Source organism: Elaeis guineensis, chromosome 15 (genome assembly GCF_000442705.2).
Source record: "Elaeis guineensis isolate ETL-2024a chromosome 15, EG11, whole genome shotgun sequence".
Taxonomy (NCBI): domain Eukaryota; kingdom Viridiplantae; phylum Streptophyta; class Magnoliopsida; order Arecales; family Arecaceae; genus Elaeis; species Elaeis guineensis.
The window spans coordinates 71,976,406-71,990,297 of NC_026007.2; the positions used below are offsets into that span (position 1 = coordinate 71,976,406).

The following is a 13,892-nucleotide window of genomic DNA, read 5'->3' on the forward strand; positions in this document are numbered from 1 at the left end:
ACGAATTTAAAATTAAAAAAAAAATCACTGGAGCCTGTGGTTGTCGTCGTCCGATCGTCGGGGACCGCTCCTTTAGTTGTGGGCGGTGTTGGCCGGGGAGGAGGATCTCCCTTACGGCCTTACCTCAGGAACGAGAGATGAGTCCTTTATTCCGTTAAAAAAAAAAAAAAAGAAAGGATCCCCTATTTTACCATGGAAGAAAAAGAAAAAAAAAATGATCCACAGTTCACACAATAAAAAAAAGAAAAAAGATGATCCACACTATTCCGTTAAAAAAGAGAGAGGATGAGTCCTCTGTTTTACTATGGAAGAAAAAGAAGGAAAAAAAAAGATGATCCACAGTCCACATAATAAAAAAAAAAAAGATGGTTCACATAATATAATTACATGAATTTGTTAATTATAATCCAATTGGTTTAGGTATATGAAATTTGGCCCGTCTATGTGAGAGTCTTAATCAATAGGTCAGTATTCTTGCATATGATGGAATATATTTAATTTTGTACACCTAGGACTTGCTTTTTTAAATAAATATAATTATGGCCTTTATATCCATCTTATTTTTTTAGATAGCTTGTGATTTCACTTCATTTTCTTATTATTTTTACTATATCTTATTCTTAAAATAATTGATTAATTATCATATTTTATTTTTTAAATTTAAATTTTTATTACAATTACAGTAGCTTTTACTCAAATTTTGTTCCATCAAAAAAGTCTTCAAGCAAGTTCTATTGTTCTATCAAAAAACTTTAAATCAGGTTCTATTGTTCTAAACTTCAAATTTATTGATTACTAATTTTAGCTAATATTTATTATTTTATTAATCAAAATGATACCTAAAAAATATCCTTCACGTCATGAAAAACTTAAGAAAAAAAGAAAACTAGAACAATTGACTCAATCATTAAAAGGATGTCTTGATAAATTTATTATAACTAAAAAAAGTGATATAGTTGAGAATTCAAATAATATTGTTAGTGAATTTGTCTATGAAAATACAAATGTTACTTATGAATTAGATAATGATAATAATATTATTAATAATGATAATACTAATAGCACAGATTATCTCATTAGTGGTGATAAAAATTTAATGAATGAAAAATCAAGTGAATTAAATACTTTTGACATTTATGATCCTAGGATATGGGATAGTCTTGATACAAATTCTAAAGATTTATTAATTGAAAATGATCCTAAAAGAGATATTAATATAAAGTTCCCTCTTGATCAATATAATAGATATTTTTCTTGAATACATTATGATCGAACTTTACTAAATGGAGAGCAACATGACCGAAACTGGTTAGTATATTCAAAAGAGTTAGACAAATTATTTTATTTTTGTTGTAAGCTATTTAAATCAAATGATAATAGTAGTAGAAGTCAATTAGCAAGTGATGGTTGTAGAGATTGGAAACACCTTAGTGAAAGACTTAAAGCTCATGAAACTAGTAATGATCACATTCATAATATGACCACTTGGATTGATTTACAGAATAGATTTAAAAAAAATTAAACAATCGATAAACATATTCAAGAAAAAATTAATAAAGAGAAAGAACATTAGAAAAAAGTACTATTAAGAATAGTAGCTGCTGTTAAATTTCTTGCTCAAAGTTCTCTAACTTTTTGTGGAACGAATGAAAAAATTTATCAAAATAGTAATGGTAATTTTTTACGATTAATTGAAATGATTGCTGTTTTTGATTCAATTATGCAAGAACATCTTAGACGTATTCAAAATAATGAAATTCAATATCATTATCTTAGTCATAAAATTCAAGATGAGTTAGTCATTGCATTAGCATCTAATATAAAAAATTTAATAATTAAAAAAATTAAAGAAGCAAAATATTATTCCATTATACTTGATTGTACTTCAGATGCAAGTCATCAAGAATAAATGTCTTTGATCAAACGATGTGTGAATATTTCAAAAAGACTAATAACAATAGAAGAATACTTTTTAGAATTTTTAAAAGTGGATAATACATCAGGTTTAGGCCTTTTTAATGAATTACAATCTATTATAGAAACTCTTAATTTAAACATTGATGATATAAGAGGACAAGGATATGACAATGGATCTAAAATGAAAGGAAAAAATCAGGGAGTACCAAAAAGATTATTAGAAATAAATTCTAGAGCATTTTATACACCATGTGCTTGTCATAGTCTTAACTTAACACTTTGTGATATAGCTTCATCTTGTAGTAAAACTAAAACTTTTTTTGGTGTAATACAACATATATATAATGTATTTGGTGGTTCTACAAAGAGATGAAAAATTTTACTTGATAATGTACCTAATTTAACATTAAAGCCATTGTCACAAACACGTTGGGAAAGTCGCATTGAGAACGTCAAAGCAATAAAATTTCAAACTCCACAAATAAGAGAAGCTTTATATCAATTAGCTGAAATTTGTGAGGATTCAAAAACAAAGAGTGAAACTGAATCTTTAGCAATATATGAGCTTGAAAATTTTGAATTTTTATTAGGAATGATTATTTGGTATGATATACTATTTACTGTTAATTTAGTTAGCAAAAATTTACAATCTAAGGATATGCGTATAGATGTTGCCATTGATCAGTTAAAAGGGTTAGTTTCATTTTTTGAAAGATATAGAGAGACTAGCTTTACTTCTACCATGATTTCAGCTAAGAAAATTGCAAATGAGATGGAAATTGATCCTATATTTCGTATAAAATGTCAAGTAAAAAGAAAAAGATAATTTGATGAAAATATTAATATAGATATTGAATAATTATCAGAAGAATCATTTAGAGTTAATTATTTTTTATATTTAGTAGATCAAGCTATCTTTTTATTGAAATATAGGTTTGAACAATTTCAATTATATGAAAATAATTTTGGATTTTTGTTTGATTTCAAAACATTAATTTCATTGGAAGAAGAAAGTTTGAAAAAATTTTGTCTTAATCTTCAAAATATTTTAACAAATGGTAATCATTGTGATCTTGATGGGATTGATTTATTTTCAGAATTAAAAGTTCTAAAAGCAATTATGCCAAAAGAAAAAAATACTGCTATGGATATACTTAATTATATTAATGAAATGGATTGTTATCCAAATACATCAATTGCATATAGAATATTATTGACCATACTTGTCACTGTTGCATCTGCTGAAAGAAGTTTTTCAAAATTAAAATTATTAAAATCATATTTATGATCAACAATGTTACAAGAAAGATTAAATAGTTTAGCTATGCTATCTATTGAAGAAGAATTATTGTCAAATATTGATTACAAAAAAATTATAAAAAAATTTGCATTACAAAAGATACATAGATTAATTTTTCAATAATAATTAATATTTAAAATATATTAATTTTTAATAGAAAAGATTTTTTTTTATTTGATTTCGGGCCTAAAAAATATCAGGACCAGCCCTGTCTCTACTCCACCATCTGTTCCATCATACAAATCCGTATCATGATCGGGAATTTGTGCAATGCACGAAGGGAGGTGTTCATCGTCCAAATCTTCAGGACATTATAGCCCTGGTAGTGGTGCAGTCATTCTGCATATCACGTGGATGATGGTAAATGAGTGGGTAAGGTAGGTGATTTTTTTTTAAAATATATTTTATTTTTGATAAATTAATGAAAAATTTTTAGTTAAATTTAAATTTAAAAATAATCTCTCATTTAAGTTTCAAATAAAAAATACTCTTTATTAAAAATATAATTTAAAAATACCTTCCCAAATGACATGAAATGACTGAATTATTTTTGTAGTTATAAAGTAACACTATATTATTATAAAATAATACTATACTATAATAAAATAGTACTGCACTATTATAAGATAATACTATACTGTTACATTATTATAAAGCAACACTGTATTATTGTAACGTAATACTACACTATAATAACGTAATACTATCTTATTGTAAAGAAATACTGTATTAATATAATACAATAAAGCAACACTATATTATTATAACGAAATACTGTGCTAATATAATGTAACACTGTCTTATTGTAAAAAATATTATATCAATATAATATAATAAAGTAATACTATATTATTATAAAAAGATATCATACTAATATAATGTAATACTGTCTTATTGTAAAAAAATACTGCTTTATTATTTAAAAATATAAAGATAATTTTTATTAAAAATTAAAAATTATTTTTAATTTATATTTAAAATTTAAAATTATATTTATATAAAATTTAATTAAAATGCTACTTTTAAGTTAAAAATAAATTAAAAATTTTTCTATCGTATATTTTTGTATAACTTTCGGTGGAAGTAATGATCAATTTTTTTTTAAATTTTTTTGAGATAATTATATAACAAACTACTTTTCTGAATCCTACCAGCAGCCCGTGGAAGCAAAATGAGACATTTTAAATGCTTCAAGGCAGTTCAGAGGGTTGACCTGAACCCAACTTATTGGTGAGTTGGACTGGGTTGGGTGGATTCGCATGGAAAAACCGGACCCATCGTCAAAACCCCGGCCTAACCCTAGGTCCCTAGCCGCAATCGCAGTGGTGTTTGGGGGAGTTAGCCGGAGGCTTTTCCCCGCCAGACATGGAGGAGCTCAAGACGGCGGATCTCGCAGGCCCGCTGGAGCTCTTCCCTCCCGTCGACTTCTGCTGCGTTTATGGCTCCGCTCTCCTTCCCAATAATAATGACAAGGTATCCTCCTTTTCTTCCCTTCTCGTCCCAAAATGACTCATCTTTTATTGTCGGTCCTTTCTCCTCCTTTCCAGAATTCCATGGTGGATTACATCTTGGGTGTACCAGATCCCATCAAATGGCATTTGGAAGTGAGCTTTCTTCTTCTTCTTCTTCTTCTTCTTCTTCTTCTTCTTCTTCTTTAAATGTTTGTTTAGATCTTTTTGTCTTTGTTTATATAATAAAGTGGATACTTTTGTTGGTGTTGAGCAAAACCCAGAATTTGGAAAGGAACAGACGCCACTACTCGACGTGGATGGTGCGACTCGGCCCGAGAGCGGTATTCTTCTTCTGGGGTGCTCTGGTTTCCGATTTTGGGCATCTGAGTGTTTGAATTTTAGGTAATTTTAGTATGTTGAATTTTTTGTTATTTTTGGTTCAGATTACTCGGGTTGCAGATGGGATAGGTGCGGGAGTGCACTTCAATCCCTTTGTGGAGTGGAGAGACAAGGTTCCTTTGGTGCTAAATTTAACAGCTCTCTCTCTCTCTCTCTCTCTCTCTCTCTCTCTCTCTCTGTTGTTTGCCCTCCATTGATGTCTTTAATTATTATGGATTGGTTGAATAATATATCCAGTAGGCCTGAATTTGGATTCTTAACAGAAAATAAAGTATGGAGTGGTGCGAATGCATGACTTGGCTATGGATATACTTACTTGGGATAGGTTCTACTTGAGCGGCCGTTTGCAGAAACCTGTATGTTGTTGCTTGAGGTGTGCTGGATTTATTTAATTATTTATTTGTTGATTACTTATTATAACATTCCAGACGATCATATTGCAGAAATTTCTTCTTTATATATGAACTTAGTATCTTTTATCCAAATATAATTTCGGCGATCTCATCATAGAACTCTGCTACTTTCTGTATCTTTGTAGTCTGTTAGAATTTAATTCAGGTTTATTCAGTGGATACTTGAATGTTAAAACTTGTATGAGATCACTCTTACCAAGACGTTCCAAAATCCTAGGGCAAGTGCCAAAGTTGCACTAACCTAAGTTGAACTCAAATGTTTTTGGGTGACACTATGTTGATCATCATATCATCTTTTGATCATAAAAATATTAATTTTTGCATGCCAGTTATCTAACTTAATCTGCTCGAGTATCATCTGTCATCTTCTTCAGGATCTTTTCAAGATGCGTGATTCTCGCTCTCTGAATCTAATGAGCTGTTATTGTCCCTACAGGTTCATGTTGTTATCGATAATTGGGATGTAGAAAAGGTCAACTTGATTAATCTGAAGATGGCAATTTCTGCTTCACTGCTCCTTTTGCCACCTGAATTTACTGAGGTTTGGCTTGAAGTTTTGTTCCCCAAACTATGTAGCATTTTTTCTCTTTTAGGTGTTCTTTATTAGGAAAAATAACTAGTTAGATCTTGTATCAAAAGTTTCTGTACAATGCAGGAAGATCTATATGCTAAAATTTGTAGTCTCTCATATATGGGTGATTTGCGGATGCTGTTTGCAGAGGACAAGAATAAGGTCAGTCTAATGGAACGTACCTATTTATTCTGGATTGTAATGGAATGGACTTTTAATTCCAGTAGAAGAAAATGAGGAAATCTAAAATATAGAATAATTTTGACTGCACCCTAGCTTTCTGTAAAGTCAACAATTTGAGGTAATTTATTACCTTTTTTTTTCTAGCTTCAATAAATCTAATCATTTATTGTGTGATTTTGTATCTGATGTACTTATTCCTGATGATTGGACACTCTGTGCTGGATGACAAAATCAGCATATTATATCCCGGTGCATACCTTTAAAAAAATAAAATTAAATTAAATAAAAAAAAAAAACTGAGGCCTTGTTTGGATGCCTGATCATGGCATCTGGGCGATTTCTTCTGCATAGTTGGGAATTGCACATTAATTAGGATATGGGGAACAAATGTGGGAGCAAAGGGTACCTGTGAGACTTGCAATCTTGACATTTCCAGCAATCTCAAGTCCATCTATCATGATGATTTTAGTAATTGCAAGTATCAACGTTTCTGCCCAATCAATCAAAATTTATGGTCCTTCCACATCAAATTTTAATTTCTTTCCATCATACATCCTGTCTTTGTGATGCTCAGGTGTCCAAATAGGCCCTGAGTTATCTTTGTTTTTGCAATTATCTCCATTTCACCAAATACGCTAGTTAGGAATGGCAAATTAATGCAACTTGTCATTGGGTAAGTTACTTTGATATGTATTGATCTTATATGTTTGATCTGCAGGTCAAAAAGATTGTTGAGGGAAGTTTTAAATTATTCCAGTCAATGTATAAGCCCCTAATACAAGAGCATGTGTTTGATGGGTTGCTGAGCACTTCACCTCATGGCAAACAGGCAGCATTTAAACAGGTTTCTTTAGTTCTCAATATATTTTAGCTCTGCAATGCTTTTTTACAATCTGTTATCTTTCTATGTTTCTGCAAGCTCAGCTCCTAACTCTGACTTCCCCCCCAAAAGTAAGTTGACTGAACTGAGTCACAGTGGTTACTATCAGAATTTCTAAACTTGTAACCCAAGAAAAACTTCCAGATGTATATAGGAGTTTGTATCATATAAGCTAATACAATCCCTAACCAACATTATCGAATCATGCACCTTTAATATTGAATTTATTATCCTAAGAAGGAATCAAGGGACAGCTTCCTTAGAAACTCAGTCAAATGCGAAGTTTTGCTGCGATGCACTGTGGAGTTTAAATGCCTAGATTCGGGGTCTTTGATGTGGTAATAATTAGTTTGATTAAAATATGGATCTGGCAGTCTTCTAGCTATATCTGGCCATATGTCTAGTGGCTTTTGACATGTTCATTGGTGACGTGTGCTAGAATTAGCTTAAAAATCATATCAAGTCTTCTGTTCGGAGGAAAGACTCACATTCGTGCCTTGCCCTCTTGTTATGATAGTATTATGAGTTTCTGGAAAAACCACAACTTATCTGACTTTGAGGAACAAAGTAATGTGCTAAGCAGTGAAGGAAAAGAAAGCAAACCAATAATTGAGTCTGATTTCTTCCTCTTTTACTCATGTTGATTTCTGATATACTAAACCATTATATTTTGGTAGGACTTTTGTTTATCAGCAACAAGCTCTCTGTTCTCTTGTCTTCCTTGGACAGTCCAGCGTCGAATTAGTGGAAATTATGAAAGTGAATCAGGTATTTAGTTCTGTGTGCTGGTGAGTTCTTATCATTATGTAGTTAGGAGTATAATTAATGAAAAATATTGGTTCTATAGGCACAATGACACCCCAGATTGCTGTTTCTTCAAGAGAGGTGGCTGCTAAGTGTGTCAGGAAAGCTTTGAGACGGTTAGTTATGGTTTCAAGTGCCAGGCAAGCAGTATCTGGTGTACTTGCTGCTGGGGGAGTAAATGCTGCTCGATATCTTGGAAAAAAGATATCCAAGGCTTGGAAATCCAGAACATCTTGATCGAAGTTCGTTCATGTGCAAAGAATGTTTTGATAATTTAAGTGGTCATCAAATATTGGATGAAGTTAAAAAGTTAAGGTAGTGGGAATAGATACATTATAAAACATGTGCACATGGAATTTTGATTTACACCTTGTATATTAGATGGAAAAATCAGTGATTTTGCATTAAAGGATTTACACACTTGAAATTTTGAATTTTGATTCTACAATGGGATTTGACCCTCGGAGGAAGCCCCTGTACACTCTTACATTAGTTTCTTTCAGTATCACAAAAACGTTGCATCAGTCCACAGAAAAAGTTTCGGAATGGTTGGAATCAATTTACGCACTCAAAATTTTTAAGTGGTTTGAGTATTTTGCTTTTACTTTTCACGAATTGTACATTGATACTTCAGTGTTGGTTACCCCACTCAACATCTGACATGATGGCTCCCCACCTTTACATGTCATATTAAATTCTGAAACATGATCACGTTTTGATGCATAAAATTGCTATCTGGTTAAACTTTTTCTTCTTTTTCTGAGAAATGTCTCTAGCTAAAAGGTTGCATGGAGATTCTAGTAATGAAGGGAGGGTTGATCGGATGGATTGGAGGGATGCAAATTAATAGCTTTAGCCTGGATTCGTCATGCCATCTTTCACTGCCCTCATGGTACTGTTAGGGGGAGAGAGGAATCTTTTTGATCTACAGTAAGCCTGAGTTCCTTCTGGATTAACCAACTTGAAAGCCCCGAAGGGGCCGTAGAACCAGAGAAAGCTAAACAAAGGATATAAATGGATATTGCATCCAAATGGGTGACCATAAATGGATATTGTAAATTTTGAACTTCAAACTATACGGCTGGCAAAATTCTTTTTTAATGTTCTAGAGTTCATTTTCTCAGCCTTCAAATTTCAATAAACTTTGAAAGAAACCTTTGTTTTCCAAAGGCAATAGGTTTTATGCAATCTATTTAATTGACTTCGAGATGATAGCATAGTCCAGCACTAAATACTGGATGATGAAAACTTGGGTGCTTCTGTCTCATTGGGATTGCCCATTAGGTAATTTTCTTTTATCAAATACTTCCACATTCTGAAAGGTTAGGAAGAAATCAACACAGCAAAGGAGTTGTCTTCAACATGATTATTTCTCACATACCTCAAGAGACAAGGGGGGGCAAAGGGGATTTGCCAAATAATTCTTACAACATGGTTAAGTCAAGAGTCTCGTACATTTTTATAGCATAGTAAAATTTAAAAAAATTAATAAAAAATATTTAATTGAGTTTAAATTTAAAAATAGTTATTCACTTAAGTTTCAAATAAAAAATTCTCTCCATTTGAAACATAACTTAAAAATAGAGCTATTAATTTGAGTTGGATCCGTCGGATTATCCTGCCCTATCATGTAAATAAGATGGATTGAGTTTATGTTTTAGCAACTTGTTTAAAAGGGGGTTGAATGATCCGTCCCGTTTGGATTGGCCGGTTAGGACCGGTCGATCCGTCTTGACAGTTGATTTTGAAATCAAATCTCCTTATCTCCTTTCAACTGCATGAGAAAGAGAGGAGAGATCAAGAGAGGTGAGTCTCTTCTCTTTTTTTTTTTTTTGGTACAGCCTCGGCGAGCTCCTCCGCGCTCTCCGACGCCCGCTTCGCGGCCCCCGGCTCCCTCTCCTCCCCCCACTCCCCGACGAGCATATCTCGACCCCCTGTGAGCTCCTCCACGCTCTCCGACGTCTGCATCCCTGCGTCCCCCCACCACCCTCCCTCCCCGCCCCGACGCCCGCAAGCCGCTTCCCGACCCTCTGCACGCTCCTTAGTGCTCGTATCCTAGCCCTCCTCCTCCCCCATTTCTCTACGAGCTCCTCCTCCTCGATGCTGTGCTCCCATCCCCCTGCACTCCTCCCCTCCCCCTGCTCCCCGACGAGCATCTCTGCCCCGGCGCTCGCACCCTAGTCCACTCCAACTTTTCTTGCGGTCGCACGCACCCCACCCCCCGTCGCACACCTCCCCACCCTCCGTGCCCCTTCCCCATGATGACCCCTGCGGCCGCCACGCTCACACCCCCCTGTCTCCCCCTCCCCCACTCCCTTGCAAGTTTATAGGGTTTTTTTTTTTTTTTTTTTAAATTTTAGTAGGTTGGCCCATTTAACTCGCAGGGCGGGTCGGATTGGAGTTTTTCCAACCCGCTAGTTAAACAGGCTAGCCTGCTCGTTTCATTTAGAGGCAGGTTGGGGTGAGTTTGTTCGTCTTGACAGCTCTACTTAAAAGTAACTAACCAAATGAAATGAAATGATCTAATGGTCCTTGCAGTTATAAATTAATACTACACTATTATAAAGTAACACTATACTATTATAAAACAATAATGTACTATAATAAAAGCAATACTATACTATTATAAATTAATACTATACTATTATAAAATTATACTACATTATTATAAAGCAACACTACATTATTGTAAAGTAATACTACAATAAAAATATATTATATTATGATAATATAAACTACATTCTTGTAAAGAAATACTGTACTAATATAATACAATAAAGTAATACTCTATTATTATAAATAAATATTGCACTAATATAATGTAATACTACCTTATTGTAAAAAAATACTGCACTATGATAATGTAATGCAATAGTATTTTAAAAAATATAAGTATATAAGGGTAATTTCAATCAAAATGGATAGTTACTTTTAATTTATATTTGGAATGGATAGCTATTTTTATATAAAACTTATTTGGGAAGCTGATTTTAAGTTAAAAGTAGAGCTAAAAATTTATCTCTAATTTTCTATAAAATTTATGCTCTTTTTGTTAAAAGAGTTTCTTTTTTCACCAAACGATTATGTGATTTATAGTCTTGTTGATTAAGTGGATGTTCAGAAAAACCCTAGGCAATAATGTCCATTATTAAGGAGTATCTGTTGCAAAATTAAAGGATGAGTTTGCAAACCATATTGCTATGGACCAGTAATTTATTGGACCTACCGACTGGTTTTACTGGCAGGGCTACCTTGCCAAGGACTTGTTAGTGTTGGGATTTAAATTTTTAAATTTTTCAGTGCATTATGTACAATTGAAAGAATATTTTAGGTTCAATTATGTGGTCATATGATTTAGCATTTTACCATATTCTGTAACGATGATCATATGGGAATGAGCATTCATACATAATATTTACCATGAGATTAAGTGAATGAATTCTAAGCTGACTAATGTCGGGGAATCAGGTCCGAATTTAGATCATGATAGCTAACATATGCTCGCGGAACAACCGAACCCACTTGCCAGATGTAAGTATGCTACCCAGCCGATTCCATTCGTCGATCGCCACCCCGCGGAGAAGAGAAGACGAGAGAAGAGAGGAGGACCTGGGGGACGAGGAATCCCTACGATCTCGGGAGCTCGGAGCTGTGGAGGCCATGGCGACGGCCTTCTCCTCGTTCCGCTACGCTGACAGCCTCGTGGTGGTGGGGATCTCCGTATGCACCGCCTTCCTCTGCGAGGGCATCTCGTGGCTCCTCATCTACCGCACCTCCACCTACAAATCCCTCCGCTCCTCCATCGACAAGGCGTCGAAGAAGCTTGAATCCATGAAATCCACCTCGTCCTCTGCCGCCGCGAGCGCCGGCGCCGCTGCTGCGGCCCCCGCTGCCTCCTCCAAGAAGCCCTCCTCCCGGGCTAAGAAGATGGACCGGGTCGAGACCAGCCTCAAGGAGTCCACCCGCGACCTCTCCCTCTCCAAGTTCAAGTCTGGTGCCGTCGTTGCCGCTGTCCTTTTCGTCGTGTTCGGTCTCCTCAACTCTCTGTTCGAGGGCCGGGCCGTTGCAAAGCTCCCCTTCTCGCCAATCCCTTTGGTGCTGAAGATGAGCCACCGAGGGCTCCCGGGAACTGATCCCACTGATTGTTCCATGGTCTTTCTTTACTTCCTTTGCTCCATTAGCATCCGGACTAATCTCCAGAAGTTCTTGGGGTTCTCGCCCCCGAGAGGGGCCGCTGGGGCGGGGCTCTTCCCCATGCCTGACCCCAAGACCAGCTGATCATTGGAAATATGATGGTTTCGATTCAAGGTACAGCAACCAACCCTGTTGTCAAAATTAGGGTTCTCTGTTGATACGAAAAAAGGCTGTTTCTTGTTTGCTTATTCAACTTTCTGGTGATTAGGGTTTTCTTCTGGGGAAATTATATTTTATATCTTTTGATTGTTTTGATGGAGTTGTTTTATGGAGCCACTGTTCCTTATATTAATTTTCACTTTTGAGGAAGCTGATGCACTTTTCATTACGTTGCTTGAATCCATGGACGACAAACATTCCGTTGGATGTGAAATTTAGAGTTCCTTTGGGGGAGTGATTCATATTTGTTTACCTTTTCATCGTGGGGCATTTGTTGTGCGAGAACGATATTATAGGATTGCTTGCATCAATCTTGGATTATGAAGAACTCAAACTTGGGAGGCTTGGTATCATTGGCGGTTGTTTGTGGGTGGGCTTGTACTTGGTAGCTTTGCTAGTTGTTTGTGGGTGAATTTGTAGCATTGATTGTTTTCCACTCCAGTTGTTTGTGGATATTTCTTTCACCAAGAACAGTACTTTAGGTCAATTGACTTGTCACAGACAGGAGACTGAGCAAAGTGGCATGAGGATGATTTTTCATGTTACATGATGAGACTTATGATGATAATTGATGAGAAGACATCCAAAGATTTGACTTGTGAGGGATTTTGGTCAAGAAGCTTCTGATGTCTAGAGAACTTGGTACTTACGAAGCTTTTGGTTGCACATAATGAGCACATTATTCATTTAGTCACTTGATCTGAATAAATGACACAGGACGTCGTACTTCAGAAATGAAAAAGGCTAACATACATTAGCTAGTACTTGGGAAGGGAATGTGCATAGGCATGATAAGAGGAACTATTCTTCCACATAGGCACAAGGAGAGCAAAAGTGTTGGGATTGTAATGCGCAGTAAAGCATCTGCTTGTAGCTTGACTATCTCTGTGCAAAGAGTTGATCTTATTAACTTTAATAAGCATCATAAGTATCCATTGCATCATGTTTGTGCTAAAATTTTTAGATTTGGTAAATCCTGCCTATATAGGATGGTAGACAACCTTTTCAATGCTCTTTACGTTCAAGATTGGTGTCAACCTACCAAATAATCGATGAAATAGGATCTGAAACATTGATGATGTCAAATATGGTAGATTATGATTTGCAAGTTCTAAAATTATTCAAGAGTGTAAAGATGAGCTATGCATCTTTCTGATATGTGATCATTGAGTCAGATTTGTAGCCGAATCTAGAAGCAAGGCTTACAAACATATATTACATAAAGATTATCATGGTTATACATCACGAAACTTGCCCTTATAATTGTAGAGCATTTAATATTGATTGAAAGACTTAATGAATTTATGTGCTTTGTCATTAGTCTGATGATGAATATTTTCTTGGTGTTGAATTGGACTTCTTTGTTACAATTATCGTTTTTTCTTATAAAACACACTAATAGGGTTACCGATTGCCCAATGCAACACAAAATATAAAAAAACAAGCAGATGTCCACTTAGATGGAGATAATATTTACTTGTATATACCTATTTGTATACTTATTCAGATATATTTTTGTACAAAGAGAGAAATGGACCTGCCCTATTTGGAGTAGGTTATGTTACGAGTTGAAAAAAAAAGGGTGAGAGGACTAGATATATTCTCATCTTAATACTCTTTG

General features: G+C 34.7%; 2 protein-coding genes across 5 annotated transcripts in view; both read left to right on the forward strand.

The window, feature by feature from the left end:
* The first annotated feature begins 4,487 nt into the window (after positions 1-4,487).
* Positions 4,488-8,348, forward strand: LOC109504735 (uncharacterized). Of its 2 annotated transcripts, none has more exons than XM_029268512.2 (10): positions 4,488-4,690; positions 4,765-4,821; positions 4,950-5,009; positions 5,112-5,204; positions 5,331-5,423; positions 5,917-6,021; positions 6,136-6,213; positions 6,953-7,078; positions 7,792-7,882; positions 7,962-8,348. In XM_029268512.2, the coding sequence occupies exons 1-10, from the start codon at positions 4,583-4,585 to the stop codon at positions 8,153-8,155; spliced, it is 1,005 nt and encodes a 334-aa protein (XP_029124345.2). In that variant the 5' UTR covers positions 4,488-4,582; the 3' UTR covers positions 8,156-8,348. The 2 variants fall into 2 exon arrangements, with proteins under 2 accessions (XP_029124345.2, XP_010939949.2); XM_010941647.4 differs by having other exon boundaries at positions 4,491-4,690; positions 5,112-5,180.
* Positions 8,349-11,464: 3,116 nt separating this feature from the next.
* LOC105058656 (uncharacterized) overlaps positions 11,465-13,892 on the forward strand; it is a 49,719-nt gene continuing 47,291 nt past the window's right edge. For all 3 annotated transcript variants that reach the window (XR_012137145.1, XR_012137146.1, XM_010941651.4), the window contains exon 1: positions 11,465-12,226. Coding sequence is in view for 1 of the 3 variants with exons in the window: in XM_010941651.4 (XP_010939953.1) it covers positions 11,579-12,196 (618 nt within the window). In the remaining 2 variants the exon portion in view is untranslated. The remainder of the gene's footprint in view (positions 12,227-13,892) is intronic.

Coding starts and splice junctions, on each gene's coding strand:
- LOC109504735 (XM_029268512.2), top strand. CDS start 4,583: ATGGAGGAGCTCAAGACGGCGGATCTCGCAGGCCCGCTGGAGCTCTTC. Junction 5,205..5,330: donor CTTTGGTGCTAAATTTAACA/GCTCTCTCTCTC, acceptor GATTCTTAACAG/AAAATAAAGTATGGAGTGGT. Junction 5,424..5,916: donor GCGGCCGTTTGCAGAAACCT/GTATGTTGTTGC, acceptor TTGTCCCTACAG/GTTCATGTTGTTATCGATAA.